We start from the raw sequence: 20,000 nt of genomic DNA on the forward strand, positions 1-20,000 counted from the left end.
TTTATCTTGGAATGCACAGACAGTATTGGTGATATTGATAGTGCTGTTTAGATGGTGATTATTTTGCAGGGGACAGTGACAGACAGAACCAAAACTGATATGTGGTACAGAGATCAGGCAGCCTGCCAGGATGACTATGATGGTTATTAAGAACTTTTAGCTCACATGTGACACAAAGTTGCAAGTCTGAATTTTTCTACCCTCTTAGGTCTTTGTGTAACAAAAAAACATAAAAGAATATTTTTTTCTATGACAAAATTACTTTTTTAATTGCTTAATTCGGCAGTAAATCTATCTGAGGCCTACACTACTCACAAACCTAATTTCCTCAGGAACTGAGGGAGTTCACTCCACTCGGCTCTGTGTCAAATTCAGGGAGTTTTACAACCCAGAATGAGAAAAATGCAAAGTGGAAAGCGTGCAATGTCTAGCGAACCCCCCCTTTAATTAGTTGTATCATAACATTTCACACGTATCAAATCCCACCGAGTTCAAACAATGCCTCCATTAGTGATGCAGCTTAAAAACCCGAGGAATCACATTGTGCTCCTGAAAAGGTCTCACAGACAATGTGTGCGTGTGTGAGGGAGGGAGAGAAATGGGTACAGGCACACCAGGCCTCTCCTAACTGTTAGGAGCCAAAGTCTACGGACTTTGGCTTATTTTTCTGGATTGTACCATCTTATTGTACAGCTCTTTGCTAGAGTCAGGCTCTTCAGTTGGAGATACGATAAACTTTACAGGGTGTAAAAAAAAACTATTGGGATGACGAAATGATCTGGTCTCAATAGCTTGGATTAGCTCCCTGTTAGTTAGAGCCGAGAGTCTATTCTCTCCCCCAGCTTTGAAGGAGACGGCAGCTCTCGTCTGTATTCAAAACCAAAGAGCTGTTGCCTGCCTGGGCTGTTTTTTTTTACCCCATTCAGATCCTAATACACTCTCTTTTAACACAGCCCCCCATAGGACATAAAATAATTACTCCTCTTAATTTCCAGAGTGCTCAGCTAAAGGGAATGGAATTGCATTTTATTAAAGCAGAAAAAAAATCTCTAAACATTGTTGAGCAGACGGCAGTTTAATGCCAGGGCCTCATTCTACCCCTTTGTTTTGTGGAGAAGAGGGATGCCCTGCAGTCCCCAAACCAAAGAAGAAAAAAGAAATCAAAAGGCAAAGGTTTATTAAGTCACTCTGATTGGGTATATTGCATATTGTGTTCCTTGTGGCCCACTTTCTTGAGCATTGAGATAGATAAGTATGGCACTCCTGCAAAGATTTCTTCTGTATTTATTTCAAGAATTTTAAAAGGGTATTTTCAGAAAAAGGGTACTTAGAACCCTTTGATAACACTTCCTTGGAACCAATTATGGCAGCAGTGTAGTGAAATTCTCATTCATTTATTTACTCATATAATTTAGAGAAGCCCTTATACAGTATAATATGATTACATGTGGGGCAAAGTACCCTGAACTAAGTTTATTTTAGGCAGTCATGGGTAAGCCGGGGGCAGTCATGGGTAAGCGGTTAGGGCGTCAAACTTGTAGCGCGAAGGTTGCCAGTTCGACTCCGGACCCGCCAGGTTGGTGGGGGGAGTAATTAACCAGTGCTCTCCCCCATCCTCCTCCATGACTGAGGTACCCTGAGCATGGTACCGTCCCATCGCACTGCTCCCTTGGGGCGCCATTGGGGGATGCCCCCTTGCATGGGTGAGGCAATTTCGTTGATGCAATTTCGTTGTGTGCAGTGTGCAGTTTTCACTTGTGTGCTGTGGAGTGCTGTGTCACAATGACAATGACAATGGGAGTTGGAGTTGGGACAATGGGAGTTGGAGTTGGGAGTTGGAGTTTTGCACTTGGGCTTTCGGCTGTCTTTCACTTATATTAAGTTACTTTAAAAGAAATTGACACCAAGATCAAGATCCTTCTCTGGGCAGCCTCTTAGTGCAGATGGGGTCGCCGGTGGGCCTATTCACTATTTCCTGAAAATACTCAACTACAACAACATTGCTATGACATTACCGAGAGCCTTAAGTAACAGATTAAGACATAGGCATTACAATTTTGTTGACAGTACGGTTATAACATAGGCTCTACTAGGCTAAGGGGATAAAATGTAATCATTTAGCACATTATACCACTGCATTTCCCCTTGTGTGAAATGTACAGTTTATGTGGGCAAGACAGCACAGTTAAAAACATGCACCCCCACCGTGCAAAACCTCTGTACTCTGTTGCTCTGCAGAATCCTCATTTCCCCCAGCTGTAGCGCTCCCAGTGTTCCCCCTAACTGTCTAACAAAAGGTCTAAGTCGCATCGATGTGAGCTACCCATGTCAAACTGAGCTACCAAGACATTACAGTGCACTGCAGTAACTCCCCTAGGGGTTGGGTTAGAGTAGTGCTTCTCCATGGGGGCGGCACAGCCCCCCAGGGGGTGTTGGGGAGCCCTAGGGGGCGTTGAGAAGGATACAGTTGAGAGGGGACAGTGCTTAGTTGTCATTGGGGGCATTAGTTTAATTTAATTTCTTTAATAGTAAGGGAGTGTTGCTTAGGATGAGGTCCAGGGGGCCATTGGTTCAAAAAAGGTTGAGAACCACAGGGATGGGGCTTTGTTAACAGCCTAATGGTACTGTAGCTCATCTGGATGACGCCGCTCATCTCGACAGAACAGAACACCTCCTCTAAAACTCTGTATGCTGGTCTGGCCCCTGAGTCTAACTCCCTGGCCTGGCTTGAGTGCACACACGCTAGGCTTTAAATCAGAGCCGACTCACCTAGTGGTGAGGGAGGGAGAAGCCAGGGTGAAAATACTGATGAGTTTATTGAGAGAAGGGGAGATAGTTAGTGACGTGTCCCATGCATGCATGGCTGGCTCTCATTCTCCCCTCGCTTGCAAAAGGGGCTGGAATTCAGCTCATTAAGAAAAAAAAACTTCTGCAACAGTGCACAATTACCAAGTGTCTGATGGGAGTCGAAAGCAAAACAAGCACTGAATTCCCAACAAACACCTTAGCCGTCACCCTGGCAATGTCAATTTCTCCACTGATTGTCCTGTGCACATGCACACTGTGGCATGGTGGGGAGGCTGGCTGATCCGCAAGTAGCGCACCTGTTAAGAGTGCACTCTACATGCTATAGATAGGCATCTGTCTGAGACGTTGACACCAGACCTTATCACAAGTCAGATGAAGTCTAGAGACCTGCCTACTGTAAATCCCGTAGGGGGTGTGTGGTTTACGATTGACGATGGCTGTTTATTGGGCGTTGCGAATGTGTATCATTTGGTATATGTCGCCATATGTCGCCTTTCCATGCCTCCCTGTTCTCTGATTGGAGAGAGACAGGGACCATGATCTGGTAGACCCCATGCTGTCGTTCATATCAGAATGATTGTGCAAAGTGGGATTTCCAAGGCTATCCTAGACCAGTTACAAAAGTAATTAATTTTGGTAATGCATTACTTTTTTGCTGCAGCGCAGTAATGTAAGGTATTACAGGGGAAAAAGCTTTAATAAATACTAGTTACAATGGTAGTAACTTAGTAGTAACTTAGAAGTAACTTACAGCACATCTTACTGTAACCTGGATTTTAATGGTGTTCAGTGTGGTGGGTCAGAAAGAAGCTATTCCTGAACCTGCTACTTTTAAGTCGGCAAGCCCCCAAAGCACCTCCTGGATGGGAGGTGACAGAGTCATGACTAATGAGTTTGAATTACACCAGATCCATATTGAATTGCTAGATCCATATTTAGTTATTTTGTTGAGAGTAACTAAAGTAATGCAAAGGTAATGTAATGACTTACATTGTAAATATAGTAATATTGTAGTGCAACGGATTGCTTTGAAAAGACAGTAACATGTTATCAAAACATTACAGTTTTTGAGTAACTTGCCCAACACTGCCCGAGACATGGTGCTTCGGACTCTGGGATATGGTTTTGCCACAATTGTCAGAGGACATATTTGTGTGTTCACACAATAGGCCTAACTTTCGAGGTGGTGTAACAATACACACCAAATCTTGTGTGCTAACACTATATAATTAGGTACATGGTCTAAATACATTTTGGAGGCCAACACTTCCAAAATGACTGACTTTCAACAAGGCCAGATTTTTAAAAACTTGATTGTGGGATATCTTTGGACTGTATCGATAATGGGTGGGTGGACTTGCACCAAATCCTGTGTGGTAAGGGTGTGTGTGACTATGTTTGCTGCAGGATATGCGTGCAAGTGCACATTTTGTGGTAGGCCTACAAAAAGAGCACCCTTTATGACCAAGTGCTACAGGTTTTTTTTCAACAAAAGCTTTTTCTAGTTCTCGGGCTGAAAGAAAAACAATTGCACATAAGGTAATTACTTCTACAGTTGTTAAAATGTATCCAGAAAAGATAGCTGGGCGTAAAATAGACGACGGCCATGTTGATTCATGTTGATGGAAAGTGATATTTTCTTAACTATTCATACTTTTTCTCCAGAAATGGTATAGGCTATGGTATAAAGCAGAGTATGTTGGATATGTAATTTGAGTTAAGTTCCGTCAATGTAAGGCACTGCTATATAGTTCTCTGTAAATCTTGCATCTTGCAACCACAGGTTTCTGGGGCCCATTGGTCAGACAGCCCATTAGTCCGACAGCCCATAAGTCAGACAGTAAGCCATACAGGAGCATCACGCAGCTCCTGGGGTAGGCTAGGCTACACATCGGCATGTCTTTTCAGAGAAAAACATGCCTTTACTCTGACGATTAGGAATCGTTTTGGTTTGGGCATAGTTCTTACTTTTCAGTAATTTTAAAAGTGAATATTTACAAACTTATGACGCTAAAATAATAATTGTATACTGACAGAACATGCCTTTAATGACGGTTAGGGTTAGGAATTGTTTAGGTTTGGGAATATAGTAGTTTTAACGTGTGTGGTCGGACTAATGGGCTGTCAGACCAATGGGATGTAATCGGGTTTCTGAGGGTTTAAAAACTAACCACATATCTCTCTATCAGAGCTAATATTGTGATATAGGGAGAGAATGGACAGAGGGAGTTAATCAAGCACTTGATAACAGACGAGAAAGTAGATACAGTATATGGCCTGGATATGGAATTCAATACCAATAAAATGCAGTAAATGCAGATAGGGAAATGTAATTTGACACCCTAACTGCTATACAATAGCATGCCCTCTTAGTTACCATTAAAGAAGCAGCATTTACATGAATATGTAAATGTACATCCTGCTGACTGTAGGGAAAGTGCTGTGTAATAAAGAGATGTGCATGAAACATAGTCCAAGCTATCGCAGTCTATTTCCACTAATTACACTCGAAAGATACAAAAATGATTTTTAGTTTGTATTCTTCATCCAGACTATTGCATTCCCAGCCACTTTCCCCACCCTCCTTGCCATCCTCAGCTAATGTGTTTTCAGTCACTCACTGCAAAATATTATGAACAACCTGTAGATTCTTCCTAATAATCAATCTTAACCACTTGGCAGAACCAGATCCTACACTCAAGGCACAGAAATCCCTGCATGGTTTTTATGGAAGAACTGGAATTACCATGTTTTCCCACATTTCACCATGGTAACCCAGGGTGAGTAGGCCTTCTACTGCCCCGCGGTTAAACCATTGTATATAATGGTAACTGTACTGTCAGAACATAACCAAAGCTAATTACCCTGACTTCCTACATTTTTCTTTTTTTATGATTTTTTTTTATTCAGGGAAAATACATTTTACAAAGTAACAAAAAAACCCATCCCTATATTTGTCTAATACGTCACCCAAGTCTTTGTTAGCCCAATAGAGCTCACAGAGACCACTTCTGTTTATAAGACACAAAGTGGAGTGAAACGATTCAGCATATCAGAAGTGTTCAACTCTTGGGATTATGCTGGAGATTTTGTACACGGAAGACATGTGAAGACAGACACATGTACTATCCGTTCAGAATAGTGGTGTTTCATTGTTTTAATGTGAAGTGAAAGCCCAACTGGGAAACTCCAACTCCCATTGGCATTGTGACACAGCACAACACAGCACAAGTGCACACAGTCTCCCAGAGGCAGCAAGACTAAGCACATCTCTTGCAGCCTTCAAGAAGCAAGTAAAGACTCTCCTCTTTTGTGACTATCTACTAGAGTAATAACTAGACTAATGTTTGAGCTGCCCTAGCCCCAGGCCAGACTGTTGACATGATGTGTGTGTGTGTGTGTGTGTGTGTGTGTGTGTGTGTGTGTGTGTGTGTGTGTGTGTGTGTGTGTGTGTGTGTGTGTGTGTGTGTGTGTGTGTGTACTCTACTTTAAAATAAAAACTAATCCTTCTTTGCAGCACTTGTTGTTCTGTATATTTCCTGTGCATTTTATATCTGCTAGCGATGTTGGCTATGATTATGTCCTCTTTTGCGTCTGCTAAATGCAATGTAATGTAATGTAATGTAATAGACACAACAAAATCGCATTTATGCCTCACCCCAATGGCGCCCGAAAGGCCCGTAAGGAAGCAATGCGGCCGGACGGTACCATGCTCAAGGTACCTTAGTCATGAGGGAGGATGGGGGAGAGCACTGGTTAATTACTCCCCTCACCAACCTGGTGGGTCGGGAGTCATACCGGCAACTTTTGGGCTACAGGTATGACGCCCTAACCGCTTACCCATGACTGCCCATGTGCACTCACTGTCAGTTTATGTAAGTAGTTCAGGTAGTCTTGGGCAAGTGGTTAGGGAATTGTTGTAGAGTAGGCTAGACCGTGCGCAGCCAATTATCTTCCTGACACTGCCAGGTGGGGTGGGGGGAGTGAGTGAGGCATAAATGCATTTTTTGAGTGCACTGTGTGATGTGGTGTGCTGTGTCAAATGACAATGGGAGTTTACAAGTGTTTGTTTACTCTCCCTAATATATTAATTGTTTACAATGTAAGAAAGTAGTAACAACTTTAGGCCTATAGGCTTCCCGTAGTGTGCCTGAGGATAAGGTATGTTCATTGTTAACCACATGATAAGGCTACATTATAGCAGTTGCACTGAAAAATGCAACGTAAAATAAGTGGTAGGAAAACGTTGAGGTAATTCTGTAGGCTACAGTAGGCCTACAACTACTCACCAACATGACAACACACCAGTTGAGAATGCCCCTGTAGTTATTGAATTCACTAGCGGAACTCAGCAGAGACTCCTGAACCTTGTGACAGCTGGGGACAAATTTACAAACCGGTCAAAATAGCCTGGTACAACAGTATGCAATATTCCAATGAAACATAAAAAATAGTCTTGTTTTTGAGAGGGGAGTAACCAAGGGCTTGGATTTTGGTAGGACACAATTATTTCAACCAGATCCAGGCTGAGGTGACACATTGACTATGGTGTTAGAAAGGTATGATTTTCTCTGTCTGCAGGTGGTAGGTTTTATTAATGTTTTTTCAAGAATTCTGCAGCAGTCTGTCTGGTTATAGAGCTCTTCAGCGTTGACGTCAACTTGTATGCCGCGTTTGGACTACCGGTTCCCTGGCGATTTTTTACATTGCAAAACGCCATAGAGATTCAGGTTTGGCAAAAATATAAGTTGCACGGCAACAACGAACATTAGCGTGTCCCCGCATCCCTTTCTCATTAGTGGAACGGATCGTATCATCATGTTGGTGTATTCACATGTTAAATCATGACGATTATAATTCAATATTGCTAACCCCTTTCTGATCATTAAAACTTCCGAACTACATACTTTCCTTTGGTTGCCATGGGTACAACCTTCCGCACGTACACGCCGTTAGATACTGGCGCCGTTTCTGTAGTCGCCAAAAGCTTCCGGGTTTAGCATATGGACGCAACATCGTATTTATGTCGAAGTTTGACACAAAATGATCAACCATGTCATACCTACAGCCTATTTTTAACACCCTCGACAGTTTGCGGGGGTTCGCTAAGCGCGTGCTTGCACTCGGAGCTTATTTGAAATTTACCCCTATTCATTCCCAATGGAGGCCGGAAGCCGATAGGAACCAGGACGTCCTTAAATGCTAACATGAAAGACTACAATCTACTACATGCTTCCGCTTCCGCTGAAGAACTCTATTGGATGAATCATCTCACAAGGAATTGTTGTGATATGTGATCTAACTGCACTATTACCCTACGCGGAGTAATATAGAATGTTGGCCGCGCAGTTGCACTGTATTCTGTAATGTGTCTATCGGTTGTTGTTAGTTACCAGTTGCCCAGTAAACAGTAATCAGCTGAGCTTTATATCCGAGACTCCTCGTCCTTGTGTCTTAAGTTATTATTATACAATAACACTTCATGGTGGCAGCGGAAAAGGATCGCTAATAACGCCATACATCACTGCTTTGCCTGACGGAAGTAAACAAGATTGTCCGTGGATAACTTTGTTTTCGCCACCGGCCACCGGCAAGCTAAGTGGCTAACGGTTTACGCTCGAGCCCAGTAAGGTAAACAATGGCTTCACATCTACCAACAATGAACTGGTCGGACCCAGATCTAAGCGAGGCAATAGCACTTTTTAAGCAAAAAATGTGCCTTTACATAGAGGATGAGGAAATAACCGATGAAGCTAAGAAAGCTAGGAAAATATGCCGAGGCATAGGAGACGAAGGACTCAAAAGACTTAATGCTAGCGGACTCAGCGACGAAAATAAAAAGAAACCGGAGCAGTTATGGACGTTTTTCGAAGGACAGTTAAAATTAAATGTGAACTTTAGGATACACAGACTTCAATTAATGCAATACAGACAGAGACCCGACGAAAGTATCGATGACTTCATTACGAGAGCCCGAACGCTGGCGCTGAAATGTCAGTTTGACGACGCTGAACTGAATGAGCGCCTTATTGAGCTCATTATAGCCAGTACCCCTCACGACGCGCTGAAGAACGATCTGTTCAGCAAACCCAAAGGCTACTCCATCGCCGAAGTGTTAACAGAGGGGAGGAAATACGAGGCGCTGTCAGCTGGCAACGAGCAGTTAAACCAACTGGGCATGACCACTGCCGAAAAGGTCCACGCCATCCACCGAGGACGGGCATGCCAGAACTGCAGCAGAACCCATCCACCGCGTCAGTGCCCTGCCTACAACGACGAATGCTCTGCGTGTGGTGCGAAGGGACACTGGGCGAGGTGCTGCAGGAAGAACAGACAACAACAGCCAGGCTACACTCCACAGAGATCAAGTAAGCCCCGACCACCACCACCACCACCACCACCAAACAAGCACTACTACAATCAACACCAGGCAACCAGGGGGAGATACAAGCCACACCATAGAGCCAGAGTCGATGCAGTCGACTGTGAGGACTCAGAGGATGAAGACTACTACCAACAGTTCCACTCCATTACCATCAGCGAGAAATGCATGCACAGCATCAGCAGCAATTCACCCAGAGACGAAGCCTACACGACACTCAGCGTGAAGCCACCCGATGTACCAGGCCATGGACACACACTCAGGCTGAAAATTGACACAGGGGCATCGGGGAACACCCTTCCACTGCGAACATTCAGGCAGATGTATGGCAACGACACAAGTGCATACCAACGCCTGCAGAAAACCAACATGAAGCTGTCAGCATACAGTGGACATGAAATACGATGCCTTGGTACCATCAACATCCCCCCTGTTTACATCCCGTGCCAGTACAAGGACTCCAGATGGGTGAGCACCAAGTTTTATGTTGTGGACGTACCAGGACCCGCTGTTGTTGGATTACCCACCAGCGAGCTGCTTAACCTTGTGACACTGCATGTAGACACTGTAAAGAGAAAGACTGGCAACATCAAGAAAGAAAGACAACCACCACAACATTTGAAAGTAACCACCTGTACTGACCTCATGAGAGCGTACCCCAATCAATTCGACAAAATTGGCAACTTTGAAGGAACTGCAAAGCTCTTACTGAAGCCCGACGCCGAACCATTCATAGACCCACCACGAAAATGCAGCATTCACATTAAAGACAAGCTCCAAGGTGAACTCGACAAGCTCGTGCAACAAGACGTCCTGAGAAAAGTAGAACACCACACTGACTGGTGCTCCAGCCTCGCGTACAGCACGAAAAAAGACGGATCCCTGCGCATCTGCCTCGACCCTCAAAAACTCAATGCCAGCCTGAGGAGATGCCCACACAAGATACCCACCGTAGAGGAACTGAATCCCAGGTTCGCAAATGCAAAGATCTTCAGCAAGCTGGATGCGAAAGCAGGATACTGGTCCATACATCTGGATGAAGAGTCCCAAATCCTCACGACGTTCCGCACTCCCTTCGGCAGATACTGCTGGAAACGTCTGCCATTCGGGCTGAGTGTGTCTCAGGATCTCTTCCAGGCCAAGATGGACCAAATCCTGGAGGGACTCCAGGGCGTGGCCAGCATCGCAGATGACATCGTTATCTATGGGAAAGATGAAGAGGAGCACGACAAGAACCTGACAGCACTGATGGAGCGCGCTGCAGAGGCAGGTATGGTGTTTAACAGTGACAAGTGTGTCATCAAACAGAACAATATTTCATTTTTTGGCAACCTGTACACTGACAGTGGCATTAAACCTGACCCCGCAAAGATTAGAGACATTCAAAAAATGCCAACACCACGAAACAAAGATGAGCTACACAGATTTTTAGGCATGTTAACCTACCTTGCCACATACATACCAAAGTTTGCAGAGAAAGCGCACACACTGAGAGGACTGCTAAAAAATGACGCCTTGTGGCTGTGGGAAGCTGACCACCAGAAATGCTTCGACGACTTGAAATCTGCCATCACAGAGGATGCGTGCCTGAAGTACTACGACGCCAGCACACCCCTGACACTGGAAGTGGACGCATCACAGAAAGGCCTTGGCATAGCACTGGTGCAGAACAACAGACCCATCGCTTTCGGATCCAAGACCCTGACCGACTGCCAATCGAGGTACAGCAACATAGAACGTGAGATGCTTGCAATTGTGTATGGAATGCAGAGATACCATACTTACCTGTATGGGAAGTCATTCACTGTGATTACAGACCACAAGCCACTCGTCACCATCTGCTCCAAGCCACTGCATGCTGCACCACCCCGACTCCAGCGCATGCTGATCAAGACCCAAGGCTACAACTACGAAGTGAGATACCGACCTGGCGCTGAAATGGTCCTGGCAGACACCCTCAGCAGACTTCCAAACCCAGAGAACGACGGCGACATCGAGCTGGATGAGCGGATAGACGGCATCGACGCAGAGTTTGAAGATCCAGAGAGGCTCACCATCGCCATTGTCAACTTTTCACCTGAAAAACAGGACTCTCTGCGAAGCCAAACTGCTGACGATCCAAACCTCTGCGCGCTGACAGAACTCATCCAGCAGGGATGGCCTGAAAACATCAAGGACTTACCCAAAGAGCTACGCCAATACTGGTCCTTCAGAGATGAACTTTCCACGGAGTCAGGAGTCATCTTCAAAGGGAGACAGGTACTTATCCCTGACACCATGACTGCAGACATACTCGCACAATTACACATAGCACACCAAGGCATAGAGAAAACACGTAGACTGGCAAGAGAAAGTGTGTATTGGATTAACATGAATGATGACATTGAAAGAGTTTGCAGATTGTGCGATGTGTGTAAGGAAAACCAAGATGCCAACCCAAAACAGCCTCTCAAGCCACATGAGATACCATCCAGGCCGTGGCAATCTATAGCCTCTGACCTGTTTGAAACCAATGGACGCCACTACCTATTGACTGTAGACAGGTACACAAAATACCCCCTTGTTGATGAAATGCCCACTCCAGTATCCAGCCATGCAATCACACAAAAAATGCAGTCCTACATGTCTCTGTTTGGCCGGCCAGACGAAATCCTTACAGACAATGGAGCACAGTATATGGGACAATCTTTCCAAGCTTTCGTGAAAAAATGGGGAATCACACATGTCACCAGCTCTCCCCACTACCCCAAAAGCAACGGGTTCATTGAAAGGCATGTCAGACACATCAAAGGCATCGTCAAGAAGACACTTCAGGACAAAAGCGACCTCCACATTGCCTTGCTGCAAGTCAGGGCAACACCAATCGACAGCAAGCTGCCTTCACCTGCAGAACTGCTCTTCGGCAGGCCTGTCACCACCCTACTGCCAAGCCGAGCAGAGCCGGGGAAAGAACAACACCATCAACACCTGGCCCACAGAGCAGCTGCGATGAAGGACCACCACGACCGCAGCTGCCGCAGAGAACTGCCTCCACTCCAGCCTGGACAGCATGTCACGGTGTGGAACAAGGAGAGGAGGACCTGGCACCCAGCAGTCGTCCAGCAGAAATGCCAGGAGCCAAGGAGCTACATCGTCCAGACACCCAATGGGCGCATGCTGAGGCGCTGCAGGAGTCACCTACGGGGCCCCTACAACACACCCGCACCCACACAACAGCACACCACACAGACACAGCAACAGCACGCTACACACACACAGCAACAGCGCACCACACAGACACAGCAACAGCACACTACACAAGCACAACAACAGCACACTACACAAGCACAACAACAGCACACTACACAAGCACAACAACAGCACACTACACAAGCACAACAACCTGCTGTGAGCACAACACACCTGGCAATGCCACAAAGGCTGGGTAAACGGCGAGGTCACAGTGAACAGACAGAGACTGCACCATCCTGTGAACCTGTAAGTAGAGCACCACTAAACACCAACTACCCTCCGCCAGTCCGTACACGATACGGAAGGGATGTGGTCAAGCCAGCGCGCTTTAAGGACTACGTCCAGTAAGACATGTTTTTCAACTTCGTTCAGCTAAGAGACTGAGTGAATGATTTTCTAAATGAAAAAAAAAAAAAAAAAAGAGTTCCAGTTGTCAATTTATAGTGATTACCAAAATTGAACAATATGTCAATATGTCTTGAATTAATTTAATATGCCTTTTGCTTAACAGTGAAGTTGAACTTTTTAAATGAAATATTTATGGTTGAAGTAATATGAAGTTAATGTATAAGCGCAGAACTTAATGAAATATTTATTGGATTGTTTTTATAGTTAAACAGGGGGGATGTTGTGATATGTGATCTAACTGCACTATTACCCTACGCGGAGTAATATATAGAATGTTGGCCGCGCAGTTGCACTGTATTCTGTAATGTGTCTATCGGTTGTTGTTAGTTACCAGTTGCCCAGTAAACAGTAATCAGCTGAGCTTTATATCCGAGACTCCTCGTCCTTGTGTATTAAGTTATTATTATACAATAACACTTCAGGAATAGGCTAGGTGTGTGTAGCCTACCTGCTCCTACTTCCTGTGGCTGACAGAAAAGAGGCACGCCCCACACACACTCGAGGTTGACTAAATGACGGATAAGTCAGTATTTCCCCATCCACAACGACAGTTATTCAAAGTTGAAGTTATGAAAAAGTGCTCACCTCAATCTGTCCCCACTTCTTTTCCTTGCACTCTTTTCATTTTCAATCGTATGGGATGCCTGTGCCTTACGATTCACTTTCTCTGTTCTCCCGGTTTTCTTACTCAGTTCTCCGTTAAATTCATCTGTGGTTTTCAATGAGCCGCGTCTTGTGTTGGAGAAAGTCGCCCGTCTTTGACGAGTGTTAGGGCCAACTATTTCCCTGTCCCCCATTATCTCAGGCTAACATTCATACGGATTAGAAAAATCTCGATCAACTTTGCCGTGGTGCTGGTGTCGGCTACTGGTGGATTCAAGGAAATGGGTTCAAAACCATCATGTGTTTACACTACTGAAACACCACCACAACCACCACCACTGGTAGAGCTAGACCAGACGGTCATGTAAACTACTCCACACGAATAGTTTCACACAAGTTCCGCTTTTCGAAAGTGCCCTGTAGCCTACTGATCTGGGCCTCGTTTCCGAAAGGGCCTTAAGTACTACTTAACGCTACGTGCTACTTAGGTTCACACGTAACACCATCGTAGAGCTCACGGAGCGTTTCCCAAAGCCAACTTAGCAAAGAACCATCGCAGGTTGACACGTAACTCTAAGAGCAATCCACGAGTGGTCTAGAGTAGTCTTAACGCGCTAAGATTGATCGTAGCGGCATGGCACAGTGGAGACACCCACAGGATATGAAGGGAAAAGAAGAAACCTGCGCATAAGATTGCTGTTTTAAGACGCGAGAGGCATGGCACAGTGGAGACACCCATAGGAAAAGAGGAAACTTGCGCTTCAAGTTGATGTTTTAAGACGGGAGTGTAGCCTAAATAACATGGCAGCACAGTTGACACTGCAACGAAAATAAGAAGGTAACATTAATTGTGGATGTGTAGGCCTATAAAATAAAAGTAATGTGTTTGGAAATATTTTACAGGTAGTAAAATAGTTCGACTGTGTTTGATAAACCTGGGCATAATTAAACTGTGATCGATCATAATTTGTGTGGGTGCTTCATGAACAAGAACAAGGCAAAATGAATAAGGGGCTTCGGCAACCAGAGACAAGAGTGTTGATGTCGGAAGGCCACTTCCGAAACTTTAGGCCTATTTATTTTATATTTTTTGAAGAAAAATGGTCAGCGAGTTGTTGCACCCTCTTTCATTTTCAAGTAGCCTAAGAAGGGGAAGGCGACGCCGAAAATACATGATAGTTGTAGGCGAAGGGTAAGCTATGACAAAAATTAAAAAGGCAGCGATGGGGATTCGTGTAGATTTTTTGTTTTAATAACAGCAGACTGCCGTGCAAAAATGTCCTCACAGTTGTGAAAGTCTTGAGCGCGCGGTACTTTGCGCACCGCTCACCACATGTTTCAAGCCCCTCTCCCTATTCCGACTCTAGTAGGCTAAGCAATAACAAAAAGGCAGCGAGGGGATGTATCAATGTTGATGGACATTGTTTTTCATAACAGCATGCTGAGGTGCTCCCGACAGTTGTCAAGCCTTGAACGCCTTGAGGTTGTAACTTTGTGCATCCCAATTTGAAACTCCAACTAGGCCTAGGCCTACTTGTCTTCTTAAATATTAAGCTGCAGTAGCCAAGTGCACGCGCTTTATCTGGGTCTTAACGGCGTAGCTCATTATTACCGTCAGTTGGGAGTTTTGCATGATTTCATTGTGTGTGCATTTTATTTCATTTGCCAACAATAGCCTAACTCCTGTCGACAGTTGCAAACTGCTACAAATGTAGTCCCACCCTTATAGAAAACAACTTTTGATACTGACACACGCCTTACATTTTGTAAATGGTTTAGCAGCAGATGACGGCGCAGTTCACTCCGAGTACACTTCAGCACCACATATGTGGACAGCGATCCTTAAGAGCGACGCTACGAATGATCTTAGAGGCTGTGCACGCGCGTTCATGTACGAGTGTCTTTGGGAAACAGTCGTAGGAAATCTAAGAACATTCGTAGGATCACTGGTTAACGACACACGTAAGGCTAAGAACCATCGTTATTGGGAAACAAGGCCCTGGCCAATCGCAACCGTAGGAAGCATTCCTGCGTGCCGAACTCCCATCCCATTACGCAATTCCATTGCCTTGCGTAAAAAAAACAACTGACTACGTGGAACATGCTCTTCTCGTCTTGTACGCTACGAAACAATTGTTTTGAAATAGCAAGCAGGCTGTCATATACGTGTAGCATAATAGCCTGTATCTACACAGTTTCATGTGGTCTACACTACAGGAGCCCAGGGGAGCCCTGACCGCGCATCTCTGCTATTGGCATACATTACGCACTGTCCTTTCAACAGCGGTTGAATGGGGTCACATGAGGGCAATAGTAGCCTACCTTAATGGTTATGGGGCATTGTGTTGAGAGTATTAGTTATGGGCGTTGGCAATTGCTTTGGGTTCCATTTGTTGGCAGTTAGTGACTCATGCGATCTGGGTGAAATGTAGACTGTTAATTCTCACAATAGCTTACCTCAGTGGTTTTCGAAGCTGTGGCCGGAGACCCCTGGGGGCCATAAGGGGGTGTCATAGGGGGGCTGCGGCAGGAATTGGAAACCAAAATAAAATAAAATAAAATTAAATAGGCCTAAATGAAATAACTAATGTACACCAAAAAAAATAATCTTTAAAAATGTTCCCATCAGTTATGAACTATTTAATAATCTAGGCCTACTGCATATTCCGTACATTGCAACTATTACCGTTAAGTTATTATTTTATATACCCCAGTGAGGCACTGACTAACAGAGGCTATGGTTGTGAAAGAGGATGCACAGAAAAGTATTGTGGCCCAACCCATGTAAGGGGTGCCTTGGCTGGAATATATTAGTATACAGGGGGTTGAGAACCCCTGGCCTACCTCACTTCGTCAGGCCTTATAGCCTACCTATTTTTTTGTCCTTCACAGTTAGTTGGTGAAAAGCATCTTCGCTTAGGCTATACTGGTAAGTATGTATGCATCAAAGCCCAACATGCTAAAGCAATATTTTCAAATCTATTTTTCCATTAGAGTATTAAAATATGAGGAATGGTGTCATCAGTTGGTGTATTTTTTTCAAAGGCTTTTTCTTCCTCCTTTGCTACAACTCAATAGAGGCATACTGGCTGTGGACTTGGCTGCCAGCCGGACAACGAAAAGGTATGGAGGAGATTAATTTTATAGACCACAATTGAAGTTTTTTTAATACCTCTTGCTGAATTTTTTTTTGCCTGCATGGGTTGTCAGTGGGATACCGACTTCAAGCTGGTCGGACGGTCTGAGTATGGCTCTGCAGGTGTGTGTGTGTGTGTGTGTGTGTGTGTGTGTGTGTGTGTGTGTGTGTGTGTGTGTGTGTGTGTGTGTGTGTGTGTGTGTGTGTGTGTGTGTGTGTGTGTGTGTGTGTGTGTGTGTCGGGGGGGGGGGGCTGTTGTGTTGGAATCTTGTCCTTGGTGGTGTAATGAAGTTGTGGTCCTGAAATTACTCACTCTGCAATGGAGGTGAGTACGAGAGACAGAGGGGAAGCAAGAGGGTCTTTTTATCACGCGAGGTGCCACATTTACTCAGAATCATTAGTGACCAAACGCTAGTTTATCTCAGTTGAGGTGGCGGTAGACAGATCGGGGTGTCAGGAGTGCCACCGGTGTCAGCACTTTCAGCAGTTCAGTCAAGGACTCTGTTGCATCTCCACAGCAGAGGCGGACTTTCCATAGGCAAACCTAGGCAATTGCCTAGGGCCCTGACCAAATTTGTCCTCCATAGGGGCCCCAGCTGTCACTCCAGTCACGGTGAACACAGGCTTGATCTTAATTTGCCACATATGTAAAGTCATCAAAGATATATATTTATTATTAAAATAGCACCAAAGCACAGAATTGTATGTCTGAATGATGACTTTTGAGGGCCCCATGTTTATTTTTTGCCCTAGGGCCCCAAAGTGACTAGATTTGCCCCTGCTCCCCGGCAGACAGCTGTGGCACGAGAGCGTTGGTAAGAAAACATAGTGCCTTGTGCTGTTGGCTCTCCACAAGAATAAACAGCTTTGTTGGCCCTTCTCTGTGGTATTCTCGTCCTGTGATAAAATAGATTAATTTCCTTTTTTTAACCAATGATATGAATTAGAGCTCTTGCTTTCTTTGTTCTCCTCAGCTTAGTACTACAGTAGTTTGATATTGTTCTCTATTGGAAGATGTTTGGATGAAGGTACATTTGGATGAGTATAGTATGTGCATTAGTATAACCTTGAATAATGTAATGAAGTGCATTGTTTTGATCACCTTGTAAACAAGACAAACCTTAACGACTGAAGATGTTTTTGCCTGGCAGGTTGGTATAGCACTGCAACATTAGTACTGTAGATGTAATCCAGCAGACTACACTGTCCATCTGATGTCAATATTCTATTTGTGCATCAAGTTGTTTTTTCAGTTTTTTTTAAAGATATGTTTTTGGACTTTTAGGCCCTTATTCAGGACAGGACAGTGGGAGAATTCAATAGGAAACGAGTGGGAGAGAAAAAGAGGGGAAGAATGGTCAAAGGACCTCGGTCCGGAATCAAACCTGGGTTGCCAGCATAATGGTATGGCATTCTAGCTCACTGAGCCACCGCGGCCCCTTTTTTCTGTTTTAGCCAGTTATTGGAGAGGTGACGTCATGGCCAGTGCCAACCATTGGCTCCACCCCCAGCCTTCAGCTCTGTAAATGATGCAGAGCCAGACTTTTCATTTCATGTTATAGTCTGGCTTGACAGGCATTTGGTTGTGCACGGTGTAATGACTGGCTTGGTACTGATTCACCTGAGTCCTTTTCCTTGTTACCTAGAGTGCAAGGTCATGTGTGGTGCAGCTGTTTTCAGGATAGGCCTTTTTCTTGGCATTTTAGCCTTTATTGACAGAAAAGTGTGAGTGAAATACAGGAAACTAGTGGGGCAGAGAGACTGAGAAGGATCTGTAAATAACAACATGGTACAGTAGCTGCCCTAAGTGAGAGAGCCTAAGCAAGGGAGCCAATCAGAGAGCGGAGAAGGGTGGAAAGGCTTGACAAATGGAAGCTTGCAGTTGGTTTGATACAACTGACACGATTGACCAGGGCAGCTGCTAAGGTTTTGGAGGCCCTAAGCAGGAGGCCCCACTCATCATTACATAATAATAATTATACAGTTATACAGTCAATCGCAATTTAGGAGGCCCCAATTTTGGGGGCAAAAGTGGTTGAGGCCCCAAGCGCTCTGCTTACTCTGCTTATGCCTAGCGGCAGCGCTGCGATTGACTATGAGCTACATATATAGATGGGTCAACCATGCCGTTTGGGAAATGTTTATTGTTATGCTCTTGGTCAGACCAAGTCTCAAAGAGATTTGAACATCGATGATAATCAGGCTACTTACACCTTCATTACACTTATTGACATTGTGTTTTGTTGTTAATTATTGCCTGAATTGGAAAGTACAGTGTGGGTTCCCCATTACATTACATCATATTACATAGTTGACACTTTTATCCAAAGTGACTTGATAGTTTAGGTACAGTGTATTGGTTACAGTCCCTGGAGAAATGCTTGGGGGTATGCTTTGCTCAAAGTATTTCAGTCATGAATGAGGTTACTTGAGAGTGCTCACATTTTTTCCAGTTGGTATGAGAATTAAACCCACAGCCTTCTGATCCCAAGACCAACACCACAACAATTAGGCCACTGTCCCTTTACTATATGGGGTTTCATTGAGCCAGGCAGTCGCAACAATGTACTGCAATGCAAGTGAGTCATCCTGCAAAAAAAAAAAAAAAAAATTTCTGAAAAAGATTTTTAAATCTTTTATGACTTTATTTGTGACAGGACAGGCGAGTAAGACAGGCAACGATTGGGGCGAGAGAGACGGGGAAAGATTGGCAAATGACCCAGGCTGGAATCAAACCCCAGGTCACCGGCATAGCAGTGACCTACCGTTAGAGTCACGGTAGGGCCTCACTGTAAATTTTGTTTGTGCTGGCGAGAGCTTTGTCTGTAGCGCACCACGTTCTTCTTTGGGTAAGGTGTCCTACAGGTGAGGTCCTTTCATGGTCCTGTGATGGTCACTAATAGTCTATCATAATAATAAACTCCCATTAATGAAAAGGCAACTTTCTATTCTGTCTGAGGAGTGCAGCAGACTACATATTATTTTCTGTCTCTGAAAAAGGAACCAATTTACTGAAGCTCTGAATGTATGAGGGGGAATTGTTTTTTAGTCTGTAATGAACCCCCCCCCTCCCCTCTCTCTCTCTCTCTCTCTCTCTCTCTCTCTCTCTCTCTCTCTCTCTCTCTCTCTCTCTTTCTCGTTCTCTCTCTCTCTCTCTCTCTCTCTCTCTCTCTCTCTCTCTCTCTCTCTCTCTCTCTCTCTCCAAGAGTTTTGGTAAAGTTCTGTACCAGTCTGACTTCATTATGGTGTGTGTACTGTGCTGTCATGTTGTTCTGCAAAAAAATACTATGCTGTTTCTTTCCATCTTTACTTTTTGTGACTAAAATGTCCTCAAAGTTAACTTTTAGAAAATGTAATAACATACATTATCAACACACTAGATTTTCTGTTTTCAATATCAGAATAGAAATAGTCAAACCACAAATGCAAAAA

At 44.5% G+C, this 20,000-nt stretch overlaps 1 protein-coding gene across 1 annotated transcript in view; it reads right to left on the reverse strand.

The window, feature by feature from the left end:
* The window catches only part of dgat1b (diacylglycerol O-acyltransferase 1b), a 33,191-nt gene extending 19,335 nt beyond the window's left edge, over window positions 1-13,856 (reverse strand). The window contains exons 1-2 of the mRNA XM_063199781.1: window positions 13,415-13,856; window positions 7,098-7,185 (exon numbers count right to left, since the gene is read on the reverse strand). Of these exons, the coding sequence (XP_063055851.1) occupies window positions 7,098-7,185; window positions 13,415-13,626 (300 nt within the window). The 5' untranslated portion in view covers window positions 13,627-13,856. The remainder of the gene's footprint in view (window positions 1-7,097; window positions 7,186-13,414) is intronic.
* Between the last annotated feature and the right edge of the window lie 6,144 nt (window positions 13,857-20,000).

The sequence above is a fragment of the Engraulis encrasicolus genome, chromosome 5 (assembly GCF_034702125.1).
Source record: "Engraulis encrasicolus isolate BLACKSEA-1 chromosome 5, IST_EnEncr_1.0, whole genome shotgun sequence".
Lineage (NCBI taxonomy): Eukaryota > Metazoa > Chordata > Actinopteri > Clupeiformes > Engraulidae > Engraulis > Engraulis encrasicolus.